Consider the following 17331-nt stretch of genomic DNA (forward strand, 5'->3'; position numbering starts at 1 on the left):
CCCTGAGCTTGATGGAGGCCGTAAGTGCCCTGAATCTGATGCATTCAGTGATGAAATGAATGCGAAATAACACAAGGCACTTCTTATATGTGTATAAAATTTTTTTGGGGTAGGCGGAGATCCTCTTCCTACCACTCTGTCTTTGTGTTGTAGCCTCAAGTGAGAGTAAATAACGTGTCTGAGCCCTTTAATGCACCTTTGTAATGCAAGAGTTGGCTATTATTTTGTGCTGAGTGCTGTCTAGATGCGAGTGGAGCCTAGGAGTTGGCAGCACACCTCTCTTTAAGAAGTTACAGAGCATCAGCTCATCTCTGATGAGCTCTTAGCCCATGGCAGATGTTCCTCAGCTCCCTGCAGGAGAGCTCGACCAGCCCGGACCTTTTCATGCTGCGAGCCACGGGGTGAGGGCACGCTGCCTGCAATGGTTGAAGGCAGAAGCATCCGTACACTGGAATAACATCTCCGGTGGTCATGGCATCAGCTTGGTGGCACCCAGCTACCCAAGTGAGGAGTGATGGGAGTTGAATGCAAAAGCCAGTCAAGGGCAAAAGTTGACCACATGGAGACGGTGGCATCAGAGATGTGGAAGGGAAGAGCTGGAGCTCAGTAGATTGTTTTACCAGGGCTGGGATCTTCTCTTTTAGCAGACGGCAGCTTGTGGTGGTGCTCACAGATGCTCTCGTTATCATAGACCCCGTCCTGACCTTCCTCCAGTCTGCTGGGGCGGGTTTAGCCCACTGGTGGATCGTACTGGGGGGATGAAATATCTGCTGGGGGTTAAGGGAAATCGCCTGTTGAGAGGTGAGGGGAAAGAGCGGCAGTGCAGCACAGCTGCGTCTTTGGCTGTAATAAGAAAGAATTCCCAGTGGGAACGGCCATGTCAAGCTGTTTAAGGGGGATTTGTGTGCTGGGGGGAGGACTGGAGCTGCAGCCATTCCCAAGCAGTGGGAACAGGGAGGAAATCAAACCGCCAGGCTGGGTCAGACCAAAGCTTCACCCATCCAAGGCTGGCCAGAAGAAGATGGCAAGAGGACAGGGCATAATCCTGACTTTTTGCAGCCAATGTTTCAGGCTCTTTCCCATCAGGATGCTTGCTCCAGATCCCTGTGTTTAACAGCTACCAGCGGACCTGTCCTCCGTGAGCTTATCCAGTCCTCCTTTGAAGCCGTAGGTATTTCTGGCTCCCAGAACATCCCCTGACAATGAGTTCCACAATTTAATTACAAGGGGAAAGGAAATGGCCTCAGATAGATTTTTAAACCCGCTGCCTGATCCCTTTATTCCTGTGTTGTCAGGAATGGTGCCTGGAGAGGGATTGAGAAGGGGAAATGAGGGAAAAGGGAGAGAAGGCAGGGCTTGAATTTGGGAATAAAGTATGGGGAGGTGGGGAGGAGAACTGCTAAATTAGTACCAAAACGGAGCCTTTCCAGGGATGGGATGCTGATGTGTGCAGTGAATGCACAAGCTTTGGGCAGCACCCAAAAAAATAGAGTACCTCCAGGTTTTATATATATATACACACATACACACACACACATATATATATAAAAATATATGTATGTGTGTATATATATAGGTATAATTATTATTATTTTCCCATCTCGTGGCCCAGAGAATAGAAAATGGCTGTCTCCCTGGAGATGTTTTTGAAGCAGGACAATAAATAGCATCCCTGGGACTTCACAGCTCGCTCTTTCAGCTGCGTGTTCTTCCAACAGAAAATGTGCATCTTGGATTTTCCACATCGGCTCCCAGTGAGTAGGTGACTTCCTTCAGGATTTGCACTGTTTCAGGATGTCCCCAGCAAATATGGTTTCATATAGACACCTTCGTGTGTTTCATAGTGATTTCTTCTTTCACGGTTTGTAAATATTTCACCCGTTTTTAAATTATTCATTCATTAAGTGGCTTGGATGGGAGAAGGAATCACGCTTAAAGTATGTGTGAAGACTTAAAGCACTGAAAGGATGTGAAAAAAATTATTCCGGAAATTATTTTTACACTGGAACGAGCCCTGCTGAAGTACTGGGAGGGGATGGGAGATGAAGGGACATGGTGTCGCGATGGACCCCGCTCAGGCTGGGACGCTGCTGGGGAGTTTGCAGGGGAACGCTTGGCATGGGGTGGGATTTGGAGAATGGTCCCTGCCCGGGGGTGCTGGGGGGTGGCGATGGGCACTGCTGAGCTCGGGGAGCCGGTGGCCGCACCGAGGGGTCCCCAGGTCCTGCAGACCTGGCAGGTTCTTGGTTGTGTTGGTGCTGGTTACAGAAATAACAGAAATACAGAAATAACAATTAATAACGTATGATTTGTGTATGATAATTATTCAGTTCAGAGTCGCAGCTAACTGAAATTGCTTATTAAATCCCTGTCTCCCACGCGGCCACGTGTCCCTTGTCGTACCAAACCGTAAACCTTTGCTTGAACTCCACCTGCCTCTAAGCAATGAAAAGTAAAGGTTAAAACGCTGCTCGTGTTTCATTTTTTTGCTTGAAGGAGTAACATGTGGCAATGATATGCACTTTTATAGTGCCTCTATTCCGGGATCTCGAAACGTCATCGGGCTGTTAATTAATTAAAGCCTGACAAGGCCTGCACGAGCAAAGGTGGCAGTTTTTATCACCGATAGCCAAGTGCTTTGAGCTGCTGCAAGGGGCCTTGTGGGGAAGGAAGGGAAACCTGGATGTTTTAGAAATGGGAAGCAGAGGCAGAGACGAGCAGGGCTGGAAGGCGCTGGGGGGCGGGTGAAGACCCTGTGGATGGGGAAGCTGAGGCAGAGCAAGGGTGCGTGACTATAGAAGGTCAGGGAGAGTCGGGAGTTGGAGTTTGGACCAGTGCCTCATCCCTGAGAGGTCTTTGCCCTTGGCTCCCGTGGCTGATGGTGTTATCCCAACCTCAGCACAACACCTCCAGCCACGGCTGAGCATCCCGGCGTGGGGCAGCTCCAGGGTTCATCCACCCTTGATCATTCCTTTGCGTTCGCAAAAGCTCTCGGTCAGGTGTTTTTGAAGGTTACCTTCAAAAGCAAAACACTTGCTTGAGAAAACTGAATAAAAGGCTCCAAAAAGCCAGGCTCTGGCCAGGAGCCAGCATGATGTTCCCTAATCTTCTGTAGTGCTCGTCATCTTCGCTGTGTTCTTACAGTCCAAGGTAGAGGTTTGTTATCGCTTCCCATGCTGGCTGTGGACCATTCTCGCCTTCTCGAACCCGGCTGCCATTGGGACAACAAAGTGTCTTTTAAATTAAGCCTCGGGTTTTCATAGTCTGGTAGATCATCATGTCAAACCCTGACGCTGTGCTAGGCGATGGCTTTTAATGCCGCTGTCTGGTTCTTCTCCGCTGCCCAACCAAAGGGGCTTTAGGGCATTTTTGGGTTGCATCAGCCAGGCAGATGTGTGAGCTGGGGGGGATGTCTAGGAGTGGTGGGGGGGGATCCATGTGTGATGCTGCTCCCCCAAAGCGGGCCACCGTCCCTCCCCAAAAACCCCTGGGGTGGTTTGGGGCAGGCAGGGCCCTCCATGACATGACCCTTTAGGGAGATGTCTTCTGTACCTGCCCCGTTGCGCCTTCTTGCGCACTCGGGGGTGATGCCGCAGCTTCCCGATGGCTCCCGTGGTGGACGGCTCAGCCCCGTGTCCCCGCCGGCGGCAGGACCAGCCTCCCCCCTCGCTGCCCAGGCAGCTGCAGCCGCCGCTCCGTCAGCCTGCCAACAAAAAGCTGCTTTTTGCCTGTCTTATTTTGGATTATCGCAGCATTTCTTGCTCTCCTGGGGAACTGGTGTGTACAGAGCTGGTGGCATCTGCGCTGCCGTTGAGTTTGGCTGCCGAGGCTGAGCCGCCTCCAGGTTTTGACCCGGCTTTGTGCAGTTTTGATGGGCAAAGACCTGCAGGGGGACAAAAAAAAAAAAAAAAGGCATTGGGAAGTTGCTGTGTGTGTTTTTGGAAAGTGTACGGCTTTCCTAAAGCGTCTCACTGCACAAAACAGCCCTGCTGTTGGAAGAAAAACCCAGTTGGTCATTGGTGCCATTGCCAAGATCAACCCAAAGCTTTTTCCAGCAAGGCTGTTCGTGTTTACTTCCCTCAGATAAGGTGGTGGGGCTGGCTGGACCCCATCTCACCTCCCGCTGCCGTCCAGCCCCTGTGGGGCTCATGTCAGTGGCAATGACGTTCCCAGTGAATTACTCTATGGTTTGGCGATGGCCGGACTCTTGTGGTGAACGCCTGAGGTCCCTCAATGAAGGGCAAAAGAAACACCAGACGCTTCCAATATATGCAGCCCCTCTTCTCTGAATTCTGGTTTTTCCTTTTTTGCTGTGGCTGATTTCTTGGAAGGTAACACACTGTCAATATTGGCTCTCCCCGCTCCTGTCAGTATGATATATTTGGGGACAGCCCTTCTCTTTCCCCTAGTGTAGGCACAGCCACAAAACCAAGTTCATCGATCAAGTTCACAAAACCTGCTACAGCACAGCCCTGTCTCGCTAAGGGCCTTTCAGGCTCTTGCGGTGCATGAGGCTATTTAATTTTCACAGCAATGTGCCCAGGTACCGGCTGTGCCCCTCTCTCCTTTTGGGCTGCGTTGGCGCCTGGTGAGCCGTGTCCATCAGTGCTGGGACGCTGGATAGAGAGGGTTGGAGCGGGACAACGCTTATGGATGGTCCCCAGCGGCGTGGAGGAATTCTTACCCATCACATGTGTGTCAGCAGGATGGCAGCATTTGAATAGGAATTTGACTTGTAGCACCCATCGCTTTCCAGCCAAAGGACTTCAAGAAAGACAAGGAACTGCTGGAGAGAGTCCAGCCATGAAGGTGATCAGGGGACTGGAGCATCTCTCTGCTGAGGAAAGGCTGAGAGACCAGGGGCTGCTTAGACTGGAAAAGAGAAGCCTGAGAGGGGATCTCATCAATGCTCACCAATAGCTAAAGGGTGGGTGTCAAGAGGATGGGGCCAGACTCTTTCAGTGGTGCCTGGTGACAGGAGAAGGGGCAATGGGCACAAACTGGAACATGGGAGATTCCATCTCAATGTGAGGAAAAACTTCTTTCCTGTGAGGGTGGCAGAGCCCTTGCACAGGCTGCCCAGAGAGGTGGGGGAGTCTCCGTCTCTGGAGACATTCCAAACCCGCCTGGATGCGTTCCTGTGCCACCTGCTCTGGGTGACCCTGCTCTGGCGGGGGATTGGAGGAGATGATCTCCAGAGGTCCCTTCCCACCCCGACCATTCTGTGATCCAGCTCTCAGTGGTGCTGCTGGAGCACTGGGGTTGACTTGACGTGTGGCCGGTGGTGGCTCTGGCTGCGATGCTCCTGCAGCACAAGGGTGGGCTCTGCACAGAGCAGCTCATCGCCGCCGTGCTGGACCTGCTCTCTCAGCGCGTCCCATGGCCGTTAGAACTGATACAATGATTGTTTTCTTCTCTTAATCAGGTCCAGCAGGTCCAATGGCACTGTACATAATGAGCTTTGGAAGGTAAATCTGTTTTGATGCGTGTTTGACAAACTCCGCAGTGCTTTTGCTCAACTAGTTTTCGCAGCTCCTGTTGGCTGGGAGAAGCCCAAGTGCCCAAATCGATAAGGTTCCGCTCGGATAATTGAGATGGGAATTTGGTTCGTTATGAGAAGTGGCTGCTGAAGTGGATAATTGCAGATCTTGAGGTGTTTGTCCTCTTTGCTAGTTCGGATGGAAGAAAATTTAGGTGCAATTTCACACATGTACAGGTATGAAATGACTTCTGTGGGGTTACTGTGCCTGTATTGATGGGGCAGCAAAGCTGAACGGCTCCTATTTCTTTGTGCTTTGGAAGAAAGCAGATGAAAAAAGTGCTGGGGGCTTTGACAGCGAGAGGCTGTTGATTGGAGGGGGGGATCCTGTGGCTTCGCACCGTCCCTTTCTGCGGAGAGGGGGATCCTTCCTCCCACTTGGCCTGGAGCGTTCCTTGAAAAGTCCGACTGTAATCGCGTTTTTATGTCTATTTAATGTGTTTGGCAAAGTGTGGGATAATCCGCCTTCCCGTTCTGCTCAGTCTGCTGGCGAGGGCTGCTCCCCAGGAAGGACGGACACTGGAGAGCCTTCCCAGTGCTGCTGTGATGGGGAGAGCTCGTGGCTTGTGCCTCCAAAGATGCTCTGAGGTCTTCAGTGTGGTACGAATTCAGCGGGTTGCTTACGTATTCCTTCATTAACCTTTATTCAGTCACTGGGTTTTAAGTGTGGTTCGATCCAGGCACCTGCTGAGGCCCTTCCCGGTGGCCTGGGGCACCAGCGTGCAATATAAATGGTAAAAAGAAATAATAGTGCTAACACAGAGCGTTAGCGTTGGGTATTATTGATGTGATTTGAGCTTTAAGTCAAGTTTTCTTGGGGTGGTGGCCTCTCTGCAAAGTGCCCTGAATACTGCCTTTTCTCGGGTGATAACAAATACCAGCAGTTGGGTAAAGCCCCTGATGCTTTATGCACTATTTCTGCAAATAATCCTTGTTTACAATTCACCCTTGGCAGAAAAAGACTTTAAATTATTAAGGCACTAAATATTTTGCAATGAAGGAAGGGAGATAAAGCTCTTGGCAGAAACAAATTGCCGGGGAGACGTTGTTCTCTGCGGTGCGTTTGGTACGTTAAAGTATTATGAGAAATAATGTGCAGGGGGGGATTGGGAATTCATCGTTTGATCAAAAGATTTCCTCCTCTCTTAAAAAAGCAGCTGCTCGGTGCGGGCTTTCCGTAGCCCCTGTAAATAAGGGGTGTCCCCAAGGCATGTGTGTGGGTCCCCAGAGCTGTCCCCGCTCACCCTGGGGCTGAAGGTGGCCTGTTGGGGTTGAGGTGGTGAAGGGTGGTGGCCAGGAGGTCTCTGTCCTGCCCCAGCTCCACCACCCCGGCGTTTAAAGCCACGTTGATGTGCTCAATGCTCCCCTGAGGACAGATTTTCGGGGAGGTTGGGCTGCAGCAGTCGGGACCCCTGGCATCGGCCCAAAGCTCCTCCATTCTTCTCCTTCCCGCTCGGGTGGTTCTGTATCTGTTCTCCAGGAACAGGAGATGCTGGTTCATCGTGTAGGTGTGATGTGCGTGTCCTGTGTCGTTGGTAAATCGGGGGTGTGCCAGTGGTGCGAAATGGAGGATCTTATAATTAGTGATTTTGCCACCTGTTGCTTATGCTTATGCATGGCCTCAGCACAGCAAAGACATGGACCTGTTGGAGTGGGGCCAGAGGAGGCCCCGGAGATGCTGGGAGGGCTGGAGCCCCTCTGCTGTGGGGACAGGCTGAGAGAGCTGGGGGAGTTCAGCCTGGAGAAGAGAAGGCTCTGGGGAGACCTTAGAGCCCCTTCCAGTATCTGGAAGCATATCCCCAGCAGCTCTACAGGAAAGCTGGGGAGGGACTTTTTACAAGGACAAGTAGCGATAGGACGAGGGGTGATGGCTTCAAACTGGAAGAGGGGAGATTTAGATTGGATATTGGGAAGAAGTTCTTCACTCTGAGGGCGGTGAGCCCCTGGCCCAGGTTGCCCAGAGAAGCTGTGGCTGCCCCCTCCCTGGAGGGGTTCAAGGCCAGGTTGGACGGGGCTTGGAGCAACCTGGGCTGGTGGGAGGTGTCCCTGCCCAGGGCAGGGGTGGGACTGGATGATCCTTAATGTCTCTTCCAGCCCAAACAATTCTATGATTCTATGGTTATATAGAGCTACATATATATATAGAGATATAGATATACATTTAAGTAGTTTTACCCATAATAGCTCCGTTTTGGAAAGAGATTTGAAACATGAACCATGGGAGTTTAAACCCCAGTGTGCTCCTAACATTGTATTTTATCTTCTCAACATTTTCAAGCAACCATCATCCTTACGGCGACGTTGTGTGTCCAACCCGGGGCAGGCCAAAGGGCGGGCAGCCCTGCCGACAGGGACGCTGGCCCCGCTCGGGCTCTTCCTCGGCGCCGTGTCCCCAGCAGAAAGCTTTCAGCTTCTCTTTCCCTTTGCAGGAGACCTCTGCAACTGCAGCGCCGTGGGGAGCATCGGCGCGGCCGAATGCGACGGCGTGACGGGGCAGTGCCTGTGCCGGGAAGGCTACGCCGGGCTGCGGTGCGAGAGCTGCGCCCAGGGCTTCTACCCGGAGCGGAGCAGCCAGGGGTGCCGTCCCTGCGGCTGCAGCCCCCCCGGCTCCCGCAGCCCCCACTGCGATGAGTAAGTAAGGCGGCGTTTCACTGAGTCCTCCCGTGCGGGGCATTGGGATTTTTCGGGATATTTCGGGATTCGGGATGCAGATGAGGCAAGAACGGATCTTGTCATCTGGTGATAGTGTTTTAAAAAAAAAAAAAAAAGAAAAAAGGAAAGAAAAAGCAGGAAGGAAGAAGCTGGCCTTATAAAAATTCATGAAGCATATTCTTCCTCTCTTTCAAGATCTGGATTATAAAAATATCCGTAGCTGTGGCAAAAGCCCTGGCAGCCCACAAGGGAGTTAACTTGCATTTCTGCGTTTATGGAAGCAGAACCTCTCCTCTAATGCCCTCTGCATCCATTAGAGCCCGTCGGCTGGGACCGCCTTCCCGCTAGAGCTTGGGAGGGGAGCGGAGGAGCTTTGGAGAGGTGTGTTTTCCAAAGGGATGTTCGTTACACCAGGGACATGCCAAGCTTTGTGCCCTGCCCTTGCCCAGCATCCCGAAGGAAGCGTCGGCCCGGCCGCGGTGTTGGCTCCTGCCTTGCCTGGCATGAAACCCCGCTCCTCCTCTGCCTCGCTGGGTCAGGAGAGTCGCCGTAGCTGATGCTTTGAGCCCTTGTATAACGAATGCGTTCCTCTTCGCTTCACCTCACCCACCATCACATTTTGCCTTTTAAAAGCCAGCACACAATTGTTTTTTCCCCAACTTCCCCTGGTCTGTCCGTCATCAGAGATGTGTTGCTGAACTGAGTGCGTCACTTTATTCCTACAAAGAACGGTCTGAGGAGCAGCAGCCCAACCCCCTGGGGGTCGTGCTCGTGGGGCGGCGAGTGTCAAGGTCTCTCCTTGGAGGAGACCTCTCCCAGCAAACCAACCCCCCTGCGGCGACTTCCAGCCTTCCCGGGCTCCCTTCTCCTGCTGCCACCACAACGTTGGCACTGAAGGCGTTCCCAGAGCCCCTGACCCTTCTACTGTGTCCAGTTCTGGGCTCCCCGGTTCCAGAAGGCCAGGGAACAGCTGGAGAGGGGATGGCAAAGGGCTACCAAGGTGAGGAGGGGACTGGAACACCTCTCTTATGGAGAAAGGCTGTGGGATTTGGGTCTCTTCAGCCTGGAAAAAAGACGACTGAGGGGGGATCTTATCAATGCTTATAAATACTGAAAGGGGGGGTGTCAGGAGGATGGGGCCAGGCTCTTTTCAGTGGTGCCCAGTGACAGGACAAGGGGTAACGGGCACAAGCTGGAACATAGGAAGTTCCACCTCAACATGAGGAGGGACTTCTTTGCTGTGAGGGTGGCAGAGCCCTGGCACAGGCTGCCCAGAGAGGTGGGGGAGTCTCCGTCTCTGGAGACATCCCAAACCCACCTGGACGCGTTCCTGTGCCACCTGCTCTGGGTGACCCTGCTCTGGCAGGGGGTTGGAGGAGATGATCTCCAGAGGTCCCTTCCAACCCCTGCCAGTCTGGGATTCTCCGGGCGGGTGCGATGGGTTCCTGCTCCTGCTGCCTGGCGCCAGCACCAGCTGTGTTGTGTTTTAGGGTTTGGTCCAGGCTTGAGGTGTGGGGAACACCTGCGCTTCCCTGCCCAGGCTGGGGCTGAGGCAGAACCCAAACGTTCTGCAGGGACATGCTGTTTGTCATTATTTTATACATTATTTTTCCTTCCAAACACCCAAACCCTCTGCTGATGTCCTTTCCTTTTTTTTTGTTCCAATGCTGTGTTTTTCTGCTTGCGTAAGCTGTGAAAAATCAGAACTTTAGTCAACTGGAGCATTGCTTTTGAGTGACCTTCTTACTAAAAGAGGTGATTTTTAGGGGTGGAGAGTGTAGAGTTTTTCACTTGTGTTTTTTTAGTGGTTGTTTTAGGTATGGGAAGATGTGCCTGGAAGCACCAGGGTTTGCCACAGTGTAGAAAAATCTGAGTTTGGTCAGATCTACTGGGAAGGAAAACTGGGCAGAAAGGCAGATGGGGCGATGTTCGAGGGCTGGGAGAGGAGGGAGGCGTACTGGAGCGACTGGGTTAACTGGGAGGGAGCCCCGACTGTGAGTCACCGGGCAGCGGGCAAAGCGCGGCCGTGGGTGACGTCTCCCGACGTCTTGCTGCATGGAGCGAGCCAAGGAACGCCCGGGGAGCTGCAGGTGAGATGCTCCCAGTCATGAGGGAGAACGAGATGGAGCTCACGCGCGTCGTGAGCCGTCCCACCCCACCCCACCCCGACGTGCACGGACCCAGAAATGGCAGAGAACCTCCCTGGCTTCTCCTCTTCATCACCATTTTACAGCCTTGTGGGAGATGCGGATCCTCAGGCATTTAGAGGAGGCAGCATAGGGCAAAATTGGGAGGAAGACTTGGGGGAGGAGGACCGATGTGAACAGAGAGCCCTCTGTATTTCTCTTCCCTGCTTGGTGGGGTTTGCTGCAGCTGGAGATGGCCTCTGGGCATTTAAAAAGAGGAAAATTAGGTCAGTTGTCTGTGTTGTAGGGCTGGGGGCAGCAGTATGGCTGCGAGATGGGCAGCCTCCTGCGTGGCGATGTGTACGGGAAAGTGAAGGGGGATGCAAAATCCGGCGGGGCAAACGCCCCCGTGGTTAAAGCGTTAAAGTGGGGCGGCTGCAGGTGGCAGAAGGACGGAGCTGGACACATCTCTTGTTTGTCTGCGGCTGGGGTGGACGGTGGAGGTACCTGGGGCGGATGCTGGAGGTCCCTGGGCTGTGGGTACCCGGGTGCATCCCTGTGGCGGGGTCTGTCCCGATGGGTGGGACAGCCCCTTCGGCATTGCAAGGAGATGTGCCTGTGAATCCAGGAATGAGCTTTTTGGCTCTTGTGGGTGCAACGTTAGGTCTGGAGCTGTGTGTTTGGTGTCTACCTGCCGCCTTGTCCCGGGAGGGGTGGTGCGTGTCCCTCCAGCCCTGCGGCCGATCAGTCCCTGCTCGGGGTGAGACACCCAGGCGTTGCCCAACGCCAGCAACCGCCTTCTGTTCTGCTGACATTAAAAATACTGTAAGCTGATCTGTTTATGGATTTATTTATTTATTTTCCAAAGCGCCAGCGCAACTCCCAACTCGCACGAGTTAATTCCTGCGTGCTGGCTTAAGAAGGAAAAAAAAAAATAAAAATAGACGGCTGTTCAGATGGGTCTCTGAGTAAAACAGCGGCGTAATGCTGGACTTTGACCCTTTTTGAGGGCGGCTGATGGGAGAGGCAGACTGCCCGCAGGCTGAGCTCGGGGCACGCAAAACGTGCCTGAGAGGTTTCAATCAGCTCACCCAGGCTTTTGTAAAACCGCCTTCTCAAGCACCACCATACGATGATTATTAGTGTTATTTCTAAACGTGCTCGATGGCTGGCCAGATGGCACACCCAAGCACGCTGTTTATTAACTAGACCTCAAACGCAGACCATCAAATAAAAATAAAAAAAAAATCCCTTTCCCGAGGCAGGCAGTTGATTTTGGGAGTGAACATTGACCTGACATGCTGTCGCTATGAATGGCCTCCACGGCCGCTAATCAAAGGTCTGGTTTAGTGGTGTTTTAAATTTGATTATCTGGGGAGATCCACGCAGGTCCCCCTCTGGGATGGCAGAGGGTTTCCGAGCTCTGCTTTGGGTGATCTTTTTCGGTTAGGTGACGAGCTGTGTGTAAGTGGAGCTGGAGCTTGCTGTGGGGCTGGATGCGATCCTGGGCTGCTTGGGGAGGGCTGGACACATCTCGGGGAGGGAGAGTGAGATGTCCCTGTTGCGGTAACGCCTAGAAACCTCAGATAAAAACACATTTCCCTGGGTTGGATGCTGTGCCGATGCTTGCTAAAGATAGCTGTGGCCTGGAAGTGTTCATAGTCCATAGAGGAAGGGTGGAGAAAGAAGCTGAAGTTCCAAGGGCCATGGTCACGGTCACGGGGTAGCAGAGAACGAGGACGGTGACTCATTAGGGTGCTCCCGCTGCAAAGCCCCGGGGACGGTGCCTGGGAGGGGGACGGTGCCTGGTGGTGGCCTCAGCCCATGGTGATGTGACCCCAACCGGGAGCTGCCCCCGACCAGCTGCATCTCTCACCATCTTTTGGGCACCTGGCATCGAAAGCTGTATTGCCCATCTGTCTGTCCTCCTCCAAGGCAGCAAGAACCTGGTGGAGGAGGCGAAGGTGAAGGAGATGCTGCTGGAGAAGATGACCACCCCCAGGGTGGCCAGCCTGCATCTCCCAGGCTTGCACCCCTGGGCATTTATTTGTCTTTTTTTTCCTTTATGTGAGCAGAGTCTTCTGCCTGGGCTCTCATCTTCATTCCCCGGGCACGGAGCTGAGCCCGAGGCAGCAGAGGTGGGCTGGGGGGGACGGTGGTCTCCATCCCTCCCAGCCAGGGCAGCGGTGGCAGCGCTGGGGCTCCTCGCAGTGTTCCTGCAGCCCCCCGCACACCGCAGGCAGCCCCGGGAAGCGCAGGGCGAGGGGAAAAGGGGTTTGGGTTGGGGGAAGCCTTTCCCTGCTGCAGAGCAGCCATCGGCCGCGGAGCCGCACAGACACAGCTATTTAAGTGCAGGCGGAAATAATTTCCCTGTGTAAACCCCGTCCTCTGGCTGGTGGATTTAAAGGAGCAGGAAGAGGCAGTGCGTGGTACCCTCCTGGTGAGCCGATTTCAAATGACTCTGCATTTTTTTTTTTATTTATTTACTTTTACCTTGCCAGCAGCACTGGCCGTCCCCACGCTGGGCTGCAAACGTGGGTGAAAACTGGCCGAGGGGAGCCCGGTGCATCCCAGTGCTCTGGGGCCACCGGCTCGTCCCCTGTGTGCCAGTGCAGGGAGAGAGAGGTGATTTACCCTGATTTGCCTCTTGCAAGGCATTTAATTCGAGGTTTTCCTAGCCCAGCACGTAGCATATTGTGGCTTTTCAACGAAGCGTGGCCCCGCAGCCACAGGGACAGCATCTTTCGCCCACGAGCAGCCTGCAATTTGGGATGTGAAGGGAGGAGGAGGAGGAGGAGGGCTGCGAAGCAGAGAAGGTGCGATGAGACGCCGCTGCCTGGCAGAAGGGTTCATCCCTCCATTCCCTGTTTCCCTGGGAGATTTTGTGTTTTAAACTAACTTATACGTGTTTTAGGGAAGACAGGGTGATGCACCCTTCATCTCCTGTTGCACTGATGACACCTGTGCTAGGGAGCGAGGGGAGAGCTGCGGCCACGGTGGGGTGTTGGAGGATTGCCGCGTGATTTTAGCTAATCCTGAGTGAACCACCTAAACTGGCTTTGTTTTTGCCAGTTCCCTTAAAAAGCTCTAAAGGAAACACACTTAATATGCCATCATTGCCCCTACTGAAAAACGATGCATGTTAAATTGGGGTCTGTGGATCAATGTAAGTGGCTCCCTCTGCCTGTGCCTCAGTTTCCCCCCAAGCAGAAGGGCGATGGGAAGCAGAGTGCTGCTTGGAGGTGACGTTGGCCTTGGTTCGTGCCCTGCCCTGAAACACGCTGCCCGAGTGTGCAGGGCTCTGCTCCTTCGCTGGCTGAGCTGCCTTTCCGTGCTGCAGGCTGGGAGACGGCTCTGCCGCGGGTAATCCCGGCTCACGCCGCAGGGTCTGCACAGGTCATGTTAGAGAGAGCTCCCGTCTCTCATTTCCATTTAAAAAAAAAAGGGGAAAAAAAGATAAAGCATGCCTATAAACGCCAAAGCGTTAATTCAGAGATGTTTTGCCCCCTCAAGGGGGTCTCCTGCTTTGTGTTCGCAATAAAAAGAATTCAGGCAGAGCATCCCTTGGAGCGCTCATGGCTGTCCCCGGCAGCGGGGATGCTGTGTGCTGGGCAGTCGCCATCGCTGTGTGCCGCCTTTGTCCTGGGCTTCTCTTTGGAGAGGCTGCTCTCGTGGCCTGGGCTCACATGGATTTGCAAGAGCATCGCTGGTGAGAGTAAGGTCAGCAGCACCCGACGGTGTTCTTTGTTGAGGTCTTTGAATAAGGGCTGGGGTTTCTGGAGGAGCCCGGGAAGCCGGGCAGGGAGAGCCGCTGGCTGGGTTTGCAGAGGTGGTGGGATGGGAAAAGACGGAAAGAGATCGTGGAAGGGGAGAAGCGATAAGGAACATGGGACCTGATGGCGTTGGGAAGCACCCTGGTGGGTCACTGACGAGACCCACCGTGAGCATCATGCGGCCTGAAGCTACACGGGGCAGAGTTTGCTAGTCAGAAGATGCAGATCCATTGAAATTCAAGGCTTTTGTGGAGCTTCACCAGCCTGGGCAGGAGGGGTTTGAGATGAGAGAGACCTGGTGTTCCCAGGGCTTCTGTCCATCCCCACCACAGGAGGCTGTTTGGGGGGAGGCGGTGGAGTTCTCATTTTTCATAGAGAAAAATCTTCATTTTCTGCCTTCAGAGTGGCCATCACGCTTCTGAAATGCCTTGTCTTTGCGTGGGAACTGTACGTCCATCCTGCTGTATTTTAGCAGTGCAGCAAACCACATTGGGCACTGCTCCCCTTCGGAGAGAAGACCTTGGGAGCCCAACTTCTCAAGGACTTATTTTTTTAAAAATCAAACAAAAATCAGATCAAAAAACCACCCTTTTCCCCTATTTTAAAAAGACTGTTCTCCCTTTTATAGATTGGCTGAGCACAAGCGGTGGCTCATTATCCCCCAGTAATGCCTTGTCAGCATCAGTCTGCAGAGAACAGATTTTTCTTTTTTTTGTAGCGGAAATTGTTACATGTGGATGTCATAAAAGCAGAAGAATACCCCGTTAGAGTGTATTTTTCTGTGTGCTTTAATTATCTACACCTCTCTCCTATTGCAGACTTTTATATCCTTTACATCCGATTAGCTCTCCTCTTCTCCTCCCCCCGCAAGCAGGTAAATATTGTACCTGCACCCATTTTCATGGGGTTGCAGACAGGGATGGGAAATGAATGAGTGACTGGACGCAGCGGCGGCGAAAGGTAGATTGTTATCATCTCCCCTACAATAATTGTGGCTTCTCAGAAATCCTGTTATTTTGTCCATTTTCCAGCCAGCTTTGCCGTTTCCCGTCTTGCCTGTTGCAGACTTGCTGCTCTGGTAAATGTTGACTGCTCTCAAAAAAAAAAAAAATATTGGCACAACTTTTTAAGGTCTTATGGCTGAATTCTGGCTTGGGGAGGTGGTGCCCAGCCTGGGTTCAGGCGGTGCTTGTTGCCTGTGGCTTTTTCTGCTGCCTGCGAGGAGGCATCAGGAGAGACCTGGGGGATGGAGGGACTATATTGGGCAAAACAGTGTGTCCAGCATGGACAAGGGCCATGATCAAGGGCCACGAAGATGATCCGAGGGCTGGAGCACCTCTGCTGTGAGGACAGGCTGAGAGAGTTGGGGTTGTCCAGCCTGGAGAAGAGAAGGCTCCGGGGAGACCTTATAGCAGCCTTCCAGTACCAAAGGGGCTCCAGGAAAGATGGGGAGGGACTCTGGATCAGGGAGTGTAATGACAGGATGAGGGGTAACGGCTTCAAACTGAAAGAGGGGAGATTTAGATTGGATATTAGGAAGAAATTCTTTACTGTGAGGGTGGTGAGGCACTGGAACAGGTTGCCCAGAGAAGCTGTGGCTGCCCCATCCCTGGAGGGGTTCAAGGCCAGGCTGGATGAGGCTTTGAGCAGCCTGGTCTGGTGGGAGGTGTCCCTGCCCAGGGCAGGGGGGTTGGAAATAGATGATCTTTAAGGTCCCTTCCGACCCGAACCATTCTATGATTCTATGACTAGTCCCGTCTCCCGCCCTTCCCCATCCATGTGTCCTCCTCCGTGTCGAGGTTGCCCATCCCATCCCCATATTGCTGTGATCTCCAGGGGATGCTCTGCGAAGCTGGGACCCACCGTTTGCATTGAGATTTTGCGGTCAGTTAGGCTTTTCCTGCTCCTCCTCGTGCCAAACTGTAGAGGACCCCATTCAGTGTCACTCTATGGGGCCATCCTGCTCTTCCCATCGCTTGCACCCTCCCCAGCCACTGAGGTCCTGGGGGGGGCACCTGGAGGAGACATCCCAGCCCCGGGCTGGAGATCCCTGGCCTTCCCAGCAGCGTGGGGCAGCCTTGTTGGGGGAGAGGGGGCCGTGGGGGCGGTGGTGGCCAGACAAGGTCGCCCTTTGACATTTACAGAACAGACTTTCAGAGCTGTGAAGTGTCCCCCGCTCCTGTTGAGGGCTGCCATATAGACGGATGCCGTCCCCCGGCACAAAGCGAGGAATGCGGCGCACAATGGCCCAATGTTTGCCGCAATAAAGCCCCGCTTCTTCTGCCCTCCACAAAGGCAGCTCTGAGCAGGGCGCGGGGCACAGCCCCCGTCCCACCAACCCTTCCACCAACGCCTTTCAGCCCCAACGTGGGGCTTTTTCCTGCTCTCTGCATCCCCACGTGCTGATACTCAAATTAATTGACCCAAAGGAAAATCAACACGTGGGTTACGAGGGTTCACGGTTTACTCGGGGTGAGCGTTAACAGCGTTGGTTTTCCATGGAAGCGTCTCGGGGCGTTTAGCTTTCAAGTGTTAACTTTTCTACGTTGCCCAGAAAAACGTTGAGAGAGATTTATCCCCTGGCTGCTGTCAGACATCACAGAAAATCAGCACAAAAGGAGCTGGGCTCGCTGGAGAAACGCACCATTTTTAGCGACATCTCTTCTGAATCCTCCTCATCTCGTGCACCATCCTTTTGTCTTGTTCCGTCAAAGTGTGACAAAGCCCTTTCATAAGGCTTGTTTTACAGATGCTCGTAGTTCAGCAGCGCGTTTTGCCTCGTTCAGAGGGAGCGCTGTGATTGCTGTTAATTGTCTGTGTTCCAGGACCAGCTCCGGGCCCTGCTGGGCGAGTGATGGGTCGGGGAAGGGCTGGCGGGAGCCCTCTCTTTCCTCTTTCCCAGGGCGGCACAGCCCCTCGCCGGCTCCTCTGGGGATGGTCCTGGCGAGTGAGGTGGCCCTGGGAGACGCTGTGGTGGGAGGGGGGAGCGGATGGATGCTCTGCGCTTCAAGGGGAAGATGGTAAATGTATTTCGTAAAGCTCTCCTTCCAAGCCATGGGGGGTTTTTGCTTGGCTCATTCACATGGTATGGCCTGGTTTGAGACCCCAAAACTTCCCAGTCTTGTGTGTTTTTAAAATAAAGGCACAAAAGCGCGGTGCTGGACCCTTTTGGCTGGCTCTGCCGTGCTGGGGCAGTCCCTGGGCTCTCAATGGCAGCTGGGCATCCAGGTTTTTCTGGCAG

General features: G+C 53.4%; 1 protein-coding gene across 1 annotated transcript in view; it reads left to right on the top strand.

Annotated features, from left to right (window-relative positions):
• MEGF9 (multiple EGF like domains 9) overlaps window positions 1–17331 on the top strand; it is a 54674-nt gene that overhangs the window by 21176 nt on the left and 16167 nt on the right. The window contains exon 2 of the mRNA XM_054221120.1: window positions 7969–8170. Coding sequence (XP_054077095.1) covers window positions 7969–8170 — 202 coding nt within the window. The remainder of the gene's footprint in view (window positions 1–7968; window positions 8171–17331) is intronic.

Source organism: Rissa tridactyla, chromosome 14 (assembly GCF_028500815.1).
Source record: "Rissa tridactyla isolate bRisTri1 chromosome 14, bRisTri1.patW.cur.20221130, whole genome shotgun sequence".
Classification (NCBI taxonomy): Eukaryota; Metazoa; Chordata; class Aves; order Charadriiformes; family Laridae; genus Rissa; species Rissa tridactyla.